Raw genomic sequence first — 18,605 nt, forward strand, 5'->3', positions numbered from 1 at the left:
AGGTACCGGATTTCTCGCAGCCTTGGCAGGGACTGCTGGTTTGCCTACAACGGCGGGGGCCTTGTTCCGGGCGGCCAATGCGGAAGCTAAGTTGGCCACTTCAGGGACAACTTTCCGTTTGCCAGGCTTCACTTTGGTGTCCTCGCTGTCCTGTGAAGCCACGATGGGATTTGCTACCTTCACCTGTACTGGATTCCCCGCCGCCACGGGAGGGACGACTGGTTTATCTACGATTGCAGGAACCAGATTTTCGGCGGCCACTGCGGGAGCGGGATGTCCGGCGCCCACCGCAGGCTGTTTTGGTGGCATCAAATCCGGTTTTGCTATCTTCATATTCTGATCATTGAAAAATGCCTTCAGCATATTCTGGTCCTTGGAAGACAGCGTGACTTTCTCCAATCCTTTGCTTGCACTTAGCCACAGGTCTGCTGGTGGAGACTTTTTATTGGATAAAGTAGCGATTCGGTATCCAAGAGCGAAAATGAAAATTCCGCTCAGGATCTTGAAAGTTGTTCGTACAGCCCACATGCTAATGTTTGTGCCGCCATTGCCATTAGAGACGCCTGAAAGTCAAATACGTGTAAGTATATTATTTACTACGGGACAGAAATAATCTTCTGTAGCCAAAGTAATAGGATAATGCGATCTACGAATATCTACGATTTTGTGTTGAAAAAGGGCAAAAATCAATAGGTTGCCTTAATTCCAATACAAAACCGAGTAATCTAGCTCCCCTTATCCTATTACTACAACATGTACAGTCTGTACTGTCTGTAAGAAGTAACATAACTGGAATGCCATAACTGGAATACTATAACTGGAATGCCATTACTGGAATATCATAACTGGAATGCCATAACTGGAATGAGTGAAATTTAATAAATCTTTTTAATCTAAATAATGAGTGATAGAAACCAAAAGGTTCACTGTCCTACTTGTGATAAATACGTTTCATACAGTAATATGGCAGCCCACAGGAAGACTAACAGATGAATAAGCTAGGGGTACAAGTACAACCTCCTTTTCCACCACTAATCCCCAAAGGTGTAGATAAGAAGCTTGCCTTTGAGACTGAGGAGCTTGATGGCATAAAGAAAGTGGAAGGAATTGAAGTAGTAAAGGAGTTTGGTAAGCCTGTGGTTACTATTAGAGTTAATATTGACAGAGAAGTTAAACAGGTGTATGAATACAGAGAGAAGTTAGAGGAGGTCCTTTTTCAACTCAATGATTACCACCACAAAATAAGCATATCAGTGTTCGTCAAGTTCAATCGACCTTCGGTCGCAGATCAGAGCTTGAATCGGCCTTCAGCTGCAGAGCAGAGCTTTAATCGGCAAGGTTTTACAGTTACCCACCCAATTCAGTCTCCAATGGAAAGCATAATTTAAAATTTAAAATATGAAAAAAAATTCCAATAAATTCTTTAGGCTTAAAGAAACAAATTTTACAAGGAAATGGAAGTACTACTCTATCAGACCTTTACCCCTTCACACTAAATATCTTTTATTAAAATCAAATCTAGTTGATACTAGTAATACTCTCTTCAATAATAAACCTTCAGATGTTTCTGTATCATACCTGTAGAGGATGGTGATCAGATTAAGCTTCAAAGGTACGAACTTAACTGTCCTAAAGAAGTTAACAAATGTACTAATCATATCAAATATCATTACATAATCTGAAAAATTCTGTTATGTTGTAGTGATTGTTAGCAGAGTTAAATACCCCATCATCCGTACGTAAAGGTACTTCCATTTGCTTAAGTATCTTCCTAACTGGATAGTAAACATGAAATTGGTAGATGGATTTGACAAGCGGGATTGTAACCTCTGTCACATCCGGTAGTCCAGTCAACGTTGTGGCACAATAAACAGCAAAGTTCACCTGATTCTGATAGTATGTCATATCACATTCAGCCAACTAACTGTTTACTTCACTCTCTTTCTTGAATGTTAAACCGTAGGACATTGTAGGGTCTAGAACTTCGATGCTGAAACTCTGTTCTTCAGCAACGAATACTTTCAGAATATCTATTTATTAAACGTATTTTAACATTTGATAGTAAGCATGAAACCTGTCAACAATAACGCAGTAAGTTCCAGTAATGTTACTTCCTACAGACAGTACAGACTGTACAGGTTGTAGTAATAGGATAATGGATAGGATAATGGGTGCTAGATTACTGGGTTTTGTTTCCCCATTGATTTTGGCCCTTTTTCTATGCAAAATCGTAGATATGCGTAGATCGCATTATCCTATTACCAGCCTAGGCCTTCTTTTTAGGCTCCCGAGGCGGATTTCGTCATAGTTATCTTCCTCTTCATGGAGGGGAGGGACGAGGCCATGCAATATCACTGTGTCCGGAGTGTATTTTATTTTTATACCATCTGAATAGGTAAACAAGGCTACGATTAAAAAACGGTAGTAAAGAAGGCAACAGGAAAAAAAACAACTGGTATACAAGGCTACAGGCAAAACAGGCAACTGGTGAAGCAGGCTTCGGTGAAAAAGACAACAGGTAAAAAGGCTACGGTACGAAAGACAGAGGCCTAGTAGAATCATTTGTGCCTCGGACATTTTATCCTTGGACATTTTTGACTTCTACACCGGAGTGCGGAATACATGTAGGGGTATCAGCTGTGGGGCAGCTTACATGATAAAATCAAGGGTAATTTTGGATTCAGACATCGTTGGGCACTTACCACACTTTCGGGCAAACTTGGCGATCATGCTGTCCGTCGTCACTGTGGGTGGACAGGGCGTCTTTTCAGCGAACCATCAAGAATACATCCGGTATACTTCTTCTTGGAATGGGAAAATGCAAGGGTTTTTCTATAGATTTATAAGGCCTGTGTGCAGTACTTCTTGGTTCAACGCATGTCGGAATAAAAATAATTGACCAATTTTCTGCCATTTTAGCATCATTGTATGCGACAGGGACTTCCATTCATATGGAACGCAGTGCATCTTTCATTGGCATGGTGTAATGTATAGAAACCCGTGAATGTTATATAACTGATTTTAGTGTGATCAACTTCATTACGGCACGTCATAGTCAATGAAACAGAGGATGTCCCCCAAAGACCTATTGTCGATGGTCATTGCATGTTGTCTGTGTAAATCCCTTGTGGTAGGAAAATATGTCCGAGGATAGAGTGTCCCGCGACAACGAATTCTATTATGCACTACCATCCACCACAATTGGGGGGGGGGGGGGGGGGGGCTTTAAAACTGTTGCACTAGCGTAACATCTCCGGTTGTTTCCCACAGTTTTCAGTTGACGTCCTGATGGTTAACTGTAAAAAGTGATGTCTTCTGATGGTCAATTGTTAAAAGGGATGTCTCCTGTTGGTCAATTGTTAAAGGGGATGTCTCCTGATGGTCGACTGTCAAAGAAGATGTCTCCTGATGGTCAACTGTGATAGAGGATGTCTCCTGATGATCAACTGTCAAAGAAGATGTCTCCTGATGGTCAACTGTGATAGGGGATGTCTACTGATGATCAACTGTCAAAGAAGATGTCTCCTGATGGTCGACTTTCAAAGAAGATGTCTTCTGATGGTCAACTGTCAAAAAAGATGTCTCCTGATGGTCAACTGTCAAAAAAGATGTCCCCTGCTGGTCTACTGTCAAAGAATATGTGTCCTGATGATCAACTGTCAAAGAAGATGTTTCCTGATGGTCAAAACTGTCAAAGAAGATGTCCCCTGATGGTCAACTATCAAAGAAGATGTCTCCTGATGGTCAACTGTCAAAGAAGATGTCCCCTGCTGGTCTACTGTTAAAGAAGATGTCTCCTGATGATCGACTGTCAAAGAAGATGTCTCCTGATGGTCAACTGTCAAAGAAGATGTCCCCTGCTGGTCTACTGTAAAAGAAGATGTCTCCTGATGGTCAACTGTGATAGGGGATGTCTCCTGATGATCAACTGTCAAAGAAGATGTCTCCTGATGGTCGACTTTCAAAGAAGATGTCTTCTGATGGTCAACTGTCAAAGAAGATGTCTCCTGATGGTCTGGTCGACTGCTGGTCTGCTGTAAAAGAAGATGTCTCCTGATGGTCGACTGTTAAAGAAGATGTCTCCTGATGGTCAACTGTCAAAGAAGATGTCTCCTGATGGTAAACTGTCAAAGAAGATGTCCCCTGCTGGTCAACTGTTAAAGAAGATGTCCCCTGCTGGTCTACTGTTAAAGAAGATGTCTCCTGATGGTCGACTGTCAAATAAGTTGTCTCCTGCTGGTAAACTGTCAAAGAAGATCCTATGGTCAATGGGTTCGAAAAAGATGTCTCCTAATGGTCTACTTTTAAAGGGGATGTCTTCTGTTGGTCAATTGCTAAAAGGGATGTCTCCTGATGATCAACTGTCAAAGAAGATGTCTCCTGATGGTCGACTGTTAAAGAAGATGTCTCCTGATGGTCAACTGTCAAAGAAGATGTCCCCTGCTAGTCTCCTGTTAAAGAAGATGTCCTCTGATGGTCAACTGTCAGAGAAGATGTCTCCTGCTAGTCAATGGGTTCCAAAAAGATGTCTCCTGGTGGTCGACTGTCAAAGAAGATGTCTCCTGATGGTCAACTGTCGAAGAAGATGTCTCCTGATGGTCAACTGTCAAAGAAGATGTCCCCTGCTAGTCTCCTGTTAAAGAAGATGTCCTCTGATGGTCAACTGTCAGAGAAGATGTCTCCTGCTAGTCAATGGGTTCCAAAAAGATGTCTCCTGGTGGTCGACTGTCAAAGAAGATGTCTCCTGATGATCAACTGTCAAAGAAGATGTCCCCTGATGGTCAACTGTCAAAGAAGATGTCCCCTGATGGTCTACTGTGATAGGGGATGTCTACTGATGATCAACTGTCAAAGAAGATATCTCCTGATGGTCGACTGCCAAAGAAGATGTCTCCTGATGGTCGACTGCTAAAGAAGATGTCCTCTGCTTGTCTACTATTAAAGAAGATGTCTCCTGATGGTCAACTGTCAAAGAAGATGTCTCCTGATGGTCAACTGTCAAAGAAGATGTCCCCTGCTGGTCGACTGTTAAAGAAGATGTCTCCTGATGGTCGACTGTCAAAGAAGATGTCTCCTGATGGTCGACTGTCAAAGAAGATGTCTCCTGATGGTCTACTGTCAAAGAAGATGTCCCCTGCTGGTCTACTGTTAAAGAAGATGTCTCCTGATGGTCGACTGTCAATGAAGTTGTCTCCTGGTGGTCAACTGTCAAAGAAGATGCGCCTCCTGATGGTCAATGGGTTCGAAAAAGATGTCTCCTAATGGTCTACTTTTAAAGGGGATGTCTTCTGTTGGTCAATTGTTAAAAGGGATGTCTCCAGTTTGTCAATTTTTAAAGGGGATGTCTCCTGTGGGTCAACTGTGATAAGGGATGTCTCCTGATGATCAACTGTCAAAGAAGATGTCCCCTGCTGGTCTACTGTTAAAGAAGATGTCTCCTGATGATCGACTGTCAAAGAAGATGTCTCCTGATGGTCAACTGTCAAAGAAGATGTCTCCTGATGGTCAACTGTCAAAGAAGATGTCCCCTGCTGGTCTGCTGTAAAAGAAGATGTCTCCTGATGGTCGACTGTTAAAGAAGATGTCTCCTGATGGTCAGCTGTCAAAGAAGATGTCTCCTGATGGTCAACTGTCAAAGAAGATGTGCCCTGCTGGTCTACTGTTAAAGAAGATGTCGCCTGACGGTCGACTGTCAAATAAGTTGTCTCCTGTTGGTCAACTGTCAAAGAAGATGCGCCTCCTTATGGTCAATGGGTTCGAAAAAGATGTCTCCTAATGGTCTACTTTTAAAGGGGATGTCTTCTGATGGTCAATTGTTAAAAGGGATGTCTCCAGTTTGTCAATTGTTAAAGGGGATGTCTCCTTTGGGTCAACTGTGATAGGGAACGTCTCCTGATGGTCAACTGTCAAAGAAGATGTCTCCTGATGGTCAACTGTCAAAGAAGATGTCCCCTGCTGGTCAACTGTTAAAGAAGATGTTTCCTGATGGTCGACTGTCAAAGAAGATGTCTCCTGATGGTCGATTGTCAAAGAAGATGTCTCCTGATGGTCAACTGTCAAAGAAGATGTCCCCTGCTGGTCTACTGTTAAAGAAAATGTCTCCTGATGGTCGACTGTCAAAGATGTGTCCTGATGGTCGACTGTCAAAGAAGATGTCTCCTGATGGTCAACTGTCAAAGAAGATGTCTCCTGATGGTCAACTGTCAAAGAAGATGTCCCCTGCTGGTCTACTGTTAAAGAAAATGTCTCCTGATGGTCGACTGTCAAAGATGTGTCCTGATGGTCGACTGTCAAAGAAGATGTCTCCTGATGGTCAACTGTTAAAGAAGATGTCTCCTGATGGTCAACTGTCAAAGAAGATGTCCCCTGCTGGTCTACTGTTAAAGAAAATGTCTCCTGATGGTCGACTGTCAAAGAAGATGTTTCCCGATGGTCGACTGTCAAAGAAGATATCTCCTGATGGTTTACTGTCAAAGATGTCTTCTGATGGTCAATTGTCAAAGAATATGTGTTCTGGTGGTCAACTGTCAAAGAAGATGTTTCCTGATGGTCGACTGTCAAAGAAGATGTCCCCTGATGGTCAACTGTTAAAGAAGATGTCTCCTGATGGTCGACCGTTAAAGAAGATGTCTCCTGATGCCAGTGATGGTTAACTGCAAGGTGTCTCCTGATGATGGACTGTCAAAGAAGAGGTCTCCTGATGGTCAACCAGGGTGCAGGCTAGCAACCAGCAACAACGTGCAGCACGTCCCAACAACCACACTTTTGGAGGAAGACACGTCACAACCATGTCACATCCAACCCGGACGTCACGTCCATAACAGGCAGATTCCAGCTCTACAATAAACCCCTGCTGTGAACAGATTTTGATCATGCGACAACGGCTGTTCACGGTCAGACTTACTTGCCCTTTCTCAAATCTTTTATGTTTTTTATACAGGTCGTCCTCGTGAATACCGGTATCGGGTGCCATTTTGAAGAGGCCTCTTGGGGTGCTCTATATTGCATGTATTATAATTGGCTATTTATACTCCATGAACAGTGTTATCTAAATGTTATTGTATGCACAGGTCATCAGTCATTGACTAAAGATCTGTAAGCCACACCAGCGGGTATTTCTGATGTTTTGGTAGTCAATGTTCCATGGCACTATGGGAAGCGGCGCTTTGCACATTGTGCATGACAAGTCACAATAAAGGTGGGACCAGGGCCTACTTAGTCCTACTGGTACCCTTTTTTGGACCTCCGAAATGTATGGTCCTACTTTTATAGTACAGACAGAACTGAGTTCATTGAAGACATAAACAAAATTTCAGCAGTATTATTTATTTGGTACTCAATTCATACACTGAAGAAAGTAGTATTGGAATGTTCGATATATAAATTATAAAAATAGTCACATCCTACATTAAATGCATCAATAAGGGTTAAAGGGGTACACCGTTCGTAATTACTGGTGGTCCAGTTCAATAGAAATCCACTAATACAAAATGCTGTAGTGCAGTTATTGTGAGTAAAAATTTGTTTAAACTTGGTATTCATAGTACCGGAATTTGTATATCAGTCCACACAACGGCAATGTCGAAATTTGTTTAAACTTGGTATTCATAGTATTTGTATATCAGTCCACACAACGGCAATGTTGAAATTTGTTTAAACTTGGTATTCATAGTATTTGTATATCAGACTACACAACGGCAATGTTGAAATTGGTTTAAACTTGGTATTCATAGTATTTGTATATCAATTTACACAACAGCAATGTTGAAATTTATATTTAGTACGTATTTCCGCAAATGGACATTTTTAAATTCAATTACAAATTCAAAACTTTTAACGAACGGTGTAGGCCTTTGAAGGGACAATATAGGCAAGAGCCAGGAAGGTTAGATTAAGTCAAACGAAGGGTTGACAGGAGTCTCTCTTATCTGACAGTACATCAAAGCTATAGCATTGCTGAATCAAACACAACCCAGGGCTTTATTAACCCAGCATACTGGTGACCTAAAGACAACAAATTTGTCTCCCTGGCTCCTGTTTATAGACCCCTCAAATACACTCACACTATTTCAGAATAATTTACAATACATTTGTGATCATAAGAAGTGGTACGAAAATAGTGATTTCTTTAGAAATAGCACAGAAAAAACTATGCTCACTTCACATAACCAACTTCATGATTAAAACCAAAGACACAATTCACTGCTGTATGGATGGGTGCTGATTTCACAGGACAAGGAATGTACATACCTTGGGCCTAATTAGACCAACGTCAGTTTCCAACGCTGACATATGTCAGAATTGCTGAGGTTTAATTTGATTTGGCAAAAAAGTCACTGTCATCACAGTCCGTCTTAAAAAGTACACGTCAGGTCAAAAAAGTTAATGTTATGTTTCTGGTTTCCACATGCATCAATTCCAACCCCTGTGCGTCAATATCTTTTTATTTTCCCATTCAGCAGCCAGCAGACGATATCCTGCACCTGAGCCCCACGTGGCTTTTATTTGAACTACCCATTATATGCATGACTCATCATTGGCGTGCATTGATTTGTATACATTATTCAGCATTGTTTGACCGCATGCCACTACGGGGCGGCGGGAGTAGGGACACAACACGCGAGCATTTCATTATGTAATGGCAGCTAATTTTCATTCTTTCTGAATCTGTGCTGTTTTTAACCTCTGTGTTAGTAGATTGAATATCGCCAAATTAGCTTACTAAAAGTAATAAAAATTATCACAGAAAAAAACCCCACACGACCGCATCCATTTTCAGTTGACCATGAAGCCAGAAACATAACATTAACTTTTTTTGGCCTTATCTCACTCGATTAACTTTTGTCAAAAACGAATCTGCAGCCTGGACTAAGAACTGATCACAACTAATCGTAGTAGTAGAATTCCTTGACGAGCCCGCCATGGCCTTTGTCAGCGCACCATAGATCTTGTCCGGGCTGAGGGAATAGCCAACCTCAAGCACACTGAAAACGGCATCAGAAGAAGAGTCGAAGACGTTTATTTTGGATACATCAATGAAAGGAAGCTTTCATTCAAAGGGGAACATTAAATCTTAAGCTATCTGCAATTATAATCGCTGCTATGTGCGGCAAAAGTGTTTCGCATCTGTGCGTAAAACCGGTAAATGCTGAATTTGATATTGACCTGCGTGATGACCACCACAAATATTGTCGCATGTGATTTCAGATACAGTAGAACCTCTTTGGACTGACAAATGATGTCCTTTATAGAGAGGTGTCCTGATTAAAGAGGTCAAATTGAATGGAAACAACCAATTTGGGTCCCAAAGGACACTTGTTTTGGTCCCAAATTGGTTATGCCAGTTAATTCAACCTCTCCAATCAGGACATCTCTCTGTTAAGGACAGCACTTGTCAGTCCCAAGGTTGTCCCTAATAGAGAGGTTCTACTGTATTTCTAAAACTTACGAGTTGATCTCATCGTTAGTTCCGTTTACAGCCAGGAATAGCTGCTGCAGGACGGCATCACAAAGGATCTTATTTGCCTTGCCCGTATCATGGATGTCGAGACTTTTAAAGAGAGATTCGGCTTGAGCGAGATAATCTGAAATGAAACGGAGAATTGCAGAGAAGCCCTGACAGATATTAACCCTTTCGCTGCGGGTGACGTGTTTACCACGTCATGCCCGAATCCCTTTACAGTCCATCCTTGGGTCGACTGACAGAGATTCAAACACTCCTCAGTCGAACAGCTAGACATCTTTCCAGGCAATGTTTTGTGATACTTCTTTAGTTCTTCAAATCGGGCGCTATATAAGTTTTAAAGGGACAATATAGGCAGCAGCTAGACAGGCAAGATAAAGTTACACAAAGTCGCCAATAGGGGTCTCTCACATCTCACAGTATGTCGAAATGATTCACGCTTGTACGCAGAATACATTTAGTGCTGAATCTGTCATGACCCAGGGCCCTTACTGTGTATATTAGTCACCTGAAGATGGCCAAATCAGCCCCTCTGCTCCTGCTTATAGTCTCCCTCTAACTGGTTACCAAAAATGAGCCTACCTTTTAATACAAAGCAAGTGAACAGGCCAGTTTTGAATATATCAAATACAACCGCCTCGTGGTTCCGACACCCGATTTTGCTCAGAAGACGCTCGATGATTGGCGTGGGAAATCCCCTGGAAAGAAGCGTCGTTGTGCTCTAGCTTAAAACGATGAACAAGATCTGGCTTCCTCAGTCATATACCAGTCATTTAGTTACTACAGTATGCAGTAGAATCTCTCTATTAAGAACACCCTCGGGACTGACAAGTGCTTAATAGAGAGGTCAGAGGTCAAATTGAAAGGAAACAATCAATTTGGGACCAAAATGAGTGTCGTTAATAGAGAGGTGTCCTCTAAGGGAGGTTCCACTGAGTACTTTTGACCAACGGGTATTGATTTTATTCATACTGCGGACTCGAAAAGAACAGTAAGGTAACATAGGCTTAGAGGGAAACTGTTTCAATTGTACCATCAGACAAGGTTTCACACCAGGTTTCTTCAAGGAGGGTGATTTTATACCACTGATAGTCTCGGGAATTCACATCTCATATTCAGTAGACAGCTTCAGGCTCGTGACATGACAATAATGGGGTGTTCACCTCAGTAGCAGATGAAATGGAATACTACGAGTCCGACTTACTTGCAGACCATGTCGAGCAGCTCGAGATAGACTGCTCCATTGATGCCCTTGAGATTCTTGGCAACTGGAAAAGATCAAGCGAACTTACTGTAATAGCGGAAAAGGAGACAGTTTAGTAGCATCAACTGTCCGATGGATAGAACTCAGTGTATTTCCACCTTTTTTAGCTTTTTCTTGCTCAGGCAAAGTCACTCTGAGACTTCGAATCACAAATACAAGGAATCTTTGTGTTATGTCTCATGATGTTAACTGGATCACAAGTAATAATGAATGGCGTACCCCTTTGAGGCTGTAGTGGAGCTAAATTAGATCCTAGAAACAATAATCTACCCGTTAGCAGTGTATGTTCGTTAATCATGGAAATGTTATTTGTAGGAGTGACGTTTTTACGGGAATGTTAAGTAGAAAGCGATATTTTATCATTAACTTATCACGCTACCTTTAGATATTGAACCCCTGAAACACTTTTGTGAAGATTGGGCAGCGACCTTTGATCTTGATTGCGTGCAACAAAAATCTCTCATTAAAAATGGTAAGCGCAGTACTTGCGACTAGAATCGGTGTTTAGTGTGATCGATATTAAACACAGTCATCGACATTTCATTACCCGCAGACAAGCAATATTTTCATTACTCACCACACTGATAAATATTAAAGGGCGCTGCGATAAAACACACTCCTTTGCTGGGCACTTTATGATCCCAATCCTAACCCTCAGCGTGATTTGTTATAAAAATGATAGGTTTTTTAAAGAGGATAAACAATTAGCAAGCATGAAGTATGCCTACCAACAAAGCAAGACTTTGTGACAATATCGCCTTTACTTTTCCGAATGTTGTGTTTGGACGGTGGTTTTAAGAGAGATAGGGTGAGCATACACATGCCAGCCTCACACCTAGGAAAAGAATTCAAACCAGGCGCTTCTCTTGCATTTTGAACCAGTGCAGCACAGCATGACTTTGAAAATATCTTACAGTGCATTACAAAACCTCATCGTATGATGTAATTTTGCAAAATAATATGTACACGCTGCAATAGTGCCTTGTATTTGTACTATCATTGGTAAAACTAGACCAAATAATACTGATGTAAGCACAGTGCTATTTTCTGTACAATTTTGTGCTTTTGGACTCGATTAAATTCACGCACTTGACTTACACTCGTGGCTTTTCCTCAAGTTGACATACTTATATCGAACTGGTAATGAAAGATAGGAGAGAAGGTATTGACTAATTGAGGGAAGGAGGAGGGGTAACCAATAAGAACTGATGCAGGATTCACGCAACCGGGATTACCCTGAACATTAGATGGCGACAGACAATGGTACGGTAATTCAATCACAGTGACTAATCAATGTCAAATTGACTAATTAAAGCCAAAGTGACTAATCAATGTCAAATTGACTAATTAAAGCCAAAGTGACTAATCAATGTCAAATTGACTAATTCATGTAATTAAAGCCAAAGTTACTAATCGATGTCAAATTGACTAATTAAAGCCAAAGTGACTAATCAATGTCAAATTGACTAATTAAAGCCAAAGTGACTAATCAATGTCAATCAATGCCAATCAAAGTCAAACACAGCGACTAATCCAACCAAAAGTGACTATCCAAGGTTAAAGTGACTCCTCAACGTAAAAGTGACTGACCAAAGTCAACATGACTAATGTAGAAGTGACCAATCAAGTCAAAATGACTAATCAGGAGGCCGAAATGAAGGTAAAAGTGACTATTCAATGTTGAAGTGACTAATCAAGGTCAAAGCAACTAATCAAAGTCAACATGATCAGTGACAAATCAAAGTCAAAATGCCTTAGAATCGAAGTCAAAATCACTTATCAAACTCAACGGGACTATCAAGGTCATAGTAACTATTTAGTCCTACAGAGGATGAATAAAAATATGATCAGTTCTTACTGGTCAAACCCCCAGAAGATGTGAAAGACATTAGATTGGGAAGGCATTACACGTGAGACAATGCAAACAAACATGGGGGGTCACTCTTACAAAAATCCGACTGCACGGGCGCTCCAAGGCACTCTGGGTAACCAGGACTGCGGGTCAGATTCTTAATGACTGGAATAAAATCATCAGTAACGAAAATGTAACAACAAAATAGAACAAGGTGCTGAAAATCATTCGACAAAGAAGGACACACCACACGTGTACACGCTAATGACTAATAAAGGTTTCACACTTGACTTGGACAAAACACAAAGGGATTAGGGCAAGACATTAGAAATTTTGAAGGGCACCCACTTTTTCAATTTTAAACTAAAGCCACATGGTTAAAAGTGTCCTTCCGTCATAGAAATCAAAAACTTTGGGAAGGCTGTCAGGGCCAAGTGAATGAACAAAGCCTTCACTTATTTCTAGCCCCCCCCCCCCCCACCCTGAATTCAAGGTAAAGAAATCTTTCACTTTTTGGTTTTTAGCTAGAATGTAAAATTTGGCTACTTATTTTTAATATTTAGGCACTTCTAATGTCAAAAATAGGTTTTTGGGAGTGTCTCTCATGGATATCTTTTATACATCTTTTGAATATCCACCTTTTTTCGAAAATTTTGCAACCTTATCAGTCACTTCATGACGGGACATAGGGTATGCAACTCACATTCTTCACAAAAACTTCTCCATGTTCTATGCTACATCTTTCCCTCTCCAGGCAGAAAAATGAATTTAGTCGAACCATCACTACCCACCTTTTTTCGTACTGAGGATATCATAAGCAATACGAAGGTTTGTGTCGAATGCCGGCTTCGAGTGGTGGGTCAGTGTGATCTGTCTGAACGCCTTGGTTGTGACGTCCGCACCGGAGTCGAAGGATTCAAAGCTGTACGTGCGATAAGACAAAATTGAGATGAAAAATTCCCGGCGTTTATAATTATAGTCATTTATTGGAGTCCCTAGCCAGCTGCCTTTTATATTGAATGTTTCATCACAAAGCCAAATCTTTTATTTTTCTTACGAAAGCTTGTTACAGATCGCATAATAATCATTTCACGCCTTCAAATACTTACTAATCTGCCAAGAAAGCCACAGGTTCAAGGGGACGGTTTTCAATGATTTTTGCCAGGGCGTCACGGATTTGTGCACTTGCTCCAGTCCGCTCTGCAGAGTAGAGTACAAAAAGACATCTAGAGTGTTTTCACGGTCAGTCATGTTGGAGCGCAGAACAATAATTTGTCATGCCTGAATTAACTGAATCAAGTGCTGTCATGGTAATTTGCATGGGCTTGCTTTTGTCTGTCCCTCCAACATGGCAGATGATGACGCCAAAAGAAGTTTCTCAAACAGCTAGGGGGGGGCCTACATGTTAGCCACAACCGCTGGATCAGCGCAATGGCTAATTATCATTATGCATTCTGATGCTTCCACTTCAATCAAGAACTGCAATATTAAATGTTCACTTGACTTTGGAAGGGAGTACAATAGTCTTTCTTCTTTGATGCTAAATAAAGATAATGACGAGTGACGCAGTATCTCATATTCAGTCTTTTTTAGAAGAGTTTAATGAATAATATTTAGCCCACCAATATACTGTCTGCCTAAAATCAGAGGTGTTCTTAATATTGCTGCTTGATCGTGGACATAATTTAGCAAATTTTCACTTGATATAACATTGACAATAATCAAGGTCCTGCGAGGAAAATGAAAATAGGACATTCGACGTTACTCTTTTATCACGGTACCAGCAGTAGGCCTACTGGCATGCTGGACCAATGCCGCAGTACCACCTGATCTGACCGACGAAAATGTAGGCATCATCCATTGGAGCAAAAATTGGTCGTTAATGCTTCAGTCAGGCCCATTGGTGAAGAAAATGTGTAGAAAGTAGGCCAAGTCCATGACCATGTTATTCACATGTCATAAGATACACACTGCACACACACTGTACACACACTGCACACACACTGCACACACACTGTACACACACTGGAGACACACTGCACACATACTGCACACATACTGCACACACACCGCACTCACACACACGTGACACTGTCACAATGTATACCCGTATCTAATGTCAACAAAAAGCAAACTTGGAACTGTCATCGAAATAAAATGTTTTCATCCCTTTGGAGGAGCCCAAAATCAATCAAATTTCTTGACGACATAGTGAAGTCTCATGACTAAACGTTGCAATAAAATATAAGAGTATACCTAAATACTGCCTGTCATTTTCAGGCATATTTGACTCGGGATTCGAAGTCAGTTTTCTCCTTTCTGCCATGATGCCATGTTCAACATTCTCCTGCATGGTGGCAGCACCATCGACAGTGGCGCCGGCTATCCCAAGGCCGTGGAACTAATATCAGAACTGTTAAAGGGAAAGTCCATCTTCCTTTTTACCATTTCTTCATTCTTCATTCTTCATTCCTTGCATAGACCTGGGCATTAGATTGCAGATGTTCTGGCTTTATTTCTTCTGACTTCATCCTTGGACTACAAGTGGAGTCCAAGATGGCCACCGCTGGACTGGTGGACACTTACATTTTTAGACAACTCCTAATTCATCTTACATGTACACAAAAATGTGATGAAATGCTATATTTTCGTTTAATGACAACTAAATTTTCTTTTGACAATTTTAAATATTACTATACACCGGTGGAGCCTGTTTAGGGTGACCTGCCTCATTCTGACTGAAGTGAATAGTCCAAGGTCACATTCTTGTCACGTTGCACTTCCTTATAAAAATATATAATAATGTTAGGAACATGGCATGACATCAAAATGAACCTACAACATGACAATTGACATTTTCAAAAAAGATTTATTCAGTAATGTATACATTTTTCATAACAAAAGACATTTCTTGTAGTTCCGTTAAACAACCAGAAGCCTTATCTTGGTAAACATGTCCATGTAAGTAAGCTGGACTAGCCATTCTTCTCACATTTATACTCCTGGCATTTTTTCCAAAACTTTTACAGAAATTTCACAGTGGGAGCAACTCCTCACTGAACCTCCCCCCCCCCCCAACAGCTTCTTCTTTGAAACATTATGGATAGGTGAGAACTCAACCTCTGTTCAATCCAAACTTCTTTCCTCCAATGAATGTCACATCAGCACATAATACACCATCAAAGTGTCTATATTCCTCAAAGAAATGCAATGTCTAATTTTCCAAAAATGCGACGAATTCTGTAAGTCTTGCTAACTGTTGCTCACCAGGAATAATGGTTGATACGGTTGGAACTGAAATGAAGACAATTTTTGCAATTATAGCTAGAAAAGGCCTTGTGAGAGGGGCAAATATTCCCCACCCCTGCAGTTTTTATGCATACAAATAGCTGAAAACTTGGTATTTAAAGTAATTGTAGATCTGTCTTCACAATGGAAATGCTGAAGTTCATATTTAGTACGTATTTACAAAATTAGAAATTTCAAATTCAATTACAAATATCAAAGATTTAACTAACGGCATAAGCCTTTTCCCATATCTATTTGAATCACCATCATGGAAATGGCAACATTGGGTTCACCGTTCAACATCTAGCAGATACATGTACATGGACATGCCCGTTATCTCAATCACATTTAATTTTTAGCAATGACATTTTTTCCATAAAAGAGTGAGGATTTAGATTCTCTCCAGTAATACTAATAGCACAAACGAAACAATGGGCATCTTGTACAAAAATAGTCACCACCACTCTCACCTGGCTTTTTGGGCATTATCATTTTGGACTGTGAATCTGCTTGCCACCCTTCTTCTATTGCAACTGAAATGAAAAAAGTAACAAGTCAGCATTTTAAAACCTACATGCATGACAATATGTGACCCGTCACAGCAAAAGCAGGCGCATGTCGCTCTGAGCTTGGCAGGTTGAGACGGACTGTTTGTTCATTTCTCTATTGTCTGCCTTTTGTGAAATATGAGCACATCAATTTCTTCCATTATTTCCTGGTGTCATTGAGGCTCATCTTCTGTGCGACATGCGCCTGGATTTGCTGTGATGGGTCACATATGTGTTCTTGGTGGTCTTCATCTATCAGTCTGGTGCAAAAGATTGCCGATATGATATGCGGAAATAAATGGTTCTTCATGCAAATGAACTAAGCAAACCAGCAGATCTATCAGCCCTGTCAATTAATTTCCAGAAGCATTCACTTACTTTTTGCAGCATCACTTGCAGGGACTCCAACAAATGCAGAGAAGTCCTCTATACATATTGAAGAATAAGCTTGCGATACTAATAAAAGTGCTCGTTTTCTCGTCGAATCTGAAAAAGGGATCAATGAATATCTTTTTAATCATTTTAAAAAGAAACAATTCCATTTTGAACATACAATGCATATTGATCTACATCAACATCTCAACAAAAACCCTGATTCTCAACCAGGTTTACTGAAAATTCTCCCCAGAGTCATAAACTGATCAAGTGAAGCATGTAAATTGCACTTTTCTTCTGACACTGAATTTGAACTTGGCAGTGTTCACAGCAAATAACTTGATATCTAAAATTGAAAGAAAAACACTCACCCGCTAAAGCCGTCATTAGCGGTTGAATACTTTCTGACCACTCCTTCTTGAGGGATTCATAGACCCCAGGGAAATCTCTGAGCCATATTTTTTGTCCGACAGACCAAATATTTCCTAGTTCAGGATTTGCTGTCTTCACAGCAGCTGGTATTCTCTTCCACAGATATTTTGAGTTGGGGCTGTAAAAGTGAACATTTAGTCATCAATTGAAATGACTCTTCTTCTTATTCAGCGTTCACTCTGCAATTGGGAGCTGGAGTGGTTATTCTCCAGGGGGTGTATGTGTTCCTCCTCCCAAGGCGGGATGAGCGTTTTTTCTGCCACGATGTTTAGGCCCCAATTGCTAAGTTATTGGTCTTTTGCTTGCTCATGACATAGATGCCAGATACATTTATACAAGGTCAAGGAACAATTGTTTTAAGTCTTATTCAACAACAGCGACAGTCTGGTCAAGATCCAAGAGGATAGACACCATTTTGGTATTACCATTCAACAGATCTCCTTCAGGAGATGGGTTCTAAACAATTGTGCAACAGCCCATTCTAAAACCACACTCTCTCCCCATTTTGGAGCCCAAGGATGCCCAAGGACTCTATTATTCCACGCTTCACCAATTCCCCAAAATACATTCTTTATTCTTTCTTTAGTTAAGACACTTGGTAGTAACTTACAGATCGTTCTGAAGAAGGTATGCTGCTAAAAGTTGTCCATAAACTTGTGGAGTAGCAATCCCACCTGGTGACTGTAAATAAAAGAAGAAGTTAACGAAGTCTTCATGCTGAGGAAGATACCAGATGGGCCTTTAAAAATATCCAGAACACTTCGGACCTTCAGTTCCAGATACGATGATTGATGGTTTCAGTTCCATCAGCATAACAGACATGACCTCTCTTACGCTAGCCCTTCCTTTCAAAGAACACACTTACACACTGCGTTGCGCAACTCAACTGCAAATCATAATCAGGTTGACACGAGGTTGGCGGGCTGCTGCATCACAGTGTTTTCATGGAAGGAAAACCTGCCAGTAGATTAAAATAGTCTAGTAAGCTTGTAGTAGAAAGTGTGTACATCATGTACATGGTCAATCCGCGATACAGTAAACCTGGAGCCGAGGTTGAAAAATCTGAAAAATGACAACTAAAATCTTGCACTCTTTTGCTAATATCTCAGTCGTTAAACAGGATATCGATTTGAAACTTGGCAAAAATGTGCATAATTTTATACTTCATACATAGACAGTAACGAACTTTCAATAGCACACCTCAATTTCTTGCTGTTCGAGTGTATTTATGAGTTTTACGTAGTCGGTGCTCTCCTCGACCGCCATGTTGAATTTTCAGAATGTGCCGCAGAAATTGCCTGATAATTTTGTATTTAAAGCATTCTAAAATTATAACTTCCCTATCATTGAAGGTTTTTTGGAATAAAAAATATTTGAGAAATC

General features: G+C 40.7%; 3 protein-coding genes across 5 annotated transcripts; 1 reads left to right on the forward strand and 2 right to left on the reverse strand.

Moving 5' to 3' along the window:
• The first annotated feature begins 5,371 nt into the window (after positions 1-5,371).
• Positions 5,372-6,724, forward strand: LOC135499410 (keratin-associated protein 16-1-like). The gene is given in 3 exon segments (XM_064790154.1): positions 5,372-5,541; positions 5,853-6,656; positions 6,658-6,724. Coding segments are annotated over 3 exon segments (1,041 nt in total).
• Positions 6,725-7,318: 594 nt separating this feature from the next.
• Positions 7,319-14,919, reverse strand: LOC135499686 (tubulin polyglutamylase complex subunit 1-like). Of its 3 annotated transcripts, none has more exons than XM_064790607.1 (8): positions 14,836-14,919; positions 13,689-13,779; positions 13,371-13,501; positions 11,826-11,864; positions 10,668-10,731; positions 10,046-10,161; positions 9,449-9,584; positions 7,319-8,984 (listed from the first exon to the last, which is right to left on the reverse strand). In XM_064790607.1, the coding sequence occupies exons 1-8, from the start codon at positions 14,903-14,905 to the stop codon at positions 8,822-8,824; spliced, it is 810 nt and encodes a 269-aa protein (XP_064646677.1). In that variant the 5' UTR covers positions 14,906-14,919; the 3' UTR covers positions 7,319-8,821. The 3 variants fall into 3 exon arrangements, with proteins under 3 accessions (XP_064646677.1, XP_064646676.1, XP_064646678.1); XM_064790606.1 differs by lacking the exon at positions 11,826-11,864 and adding an exon at positions 12,676-12,744; XM_064790608.1 differs by lacking the exon at positions 11,826-11,864.
• A 515-nt stretch (positions 14,920-15,434) lies between these two features.
• Positions 15,435-18,504, reverse strand: LOC135499676 (COP9 signalosome complex subunit 8-like). The gene is made up of 6 exons (XM_064790591.1): positions 18,423-18,504; positions 17,833-17,903; positions 17,162-17,340; positions 16,794-16,901; positions 16,338-16,400; positions 15,435-15,873 (listed from the first exon to the last, which is right to left on the reverse strand). The coding sequence occupies exons 1-6, from the start codon at positions 18,486-18,488 to the stop codon at positions 15,794-15,796; spliced, it is 567 nt and encodes a 188-aa protein (XP_064646661.1). The 5' UTR covers positions 18,489-18,504; the 3' UTR covers positions 15,435-15,793.
• Between the last annotated feature and the right edge of the window lie 101 nt (positions 18,505-18,605).

Source organism: Lineus longissimus, chromosome 15, assembly GCF_910592395.1.
Source record: "Lineus longissimus chromosome 15, tnLinLong1.2, whole genome shotgun sequence".
Taxonomy (NCBI): domain Eukaryota; kingdom Metazoa; phylum Nemertea; class Pilidiophora; order Heteronemertea; family Lineidae; genus Lineus; species Lineus longissimus.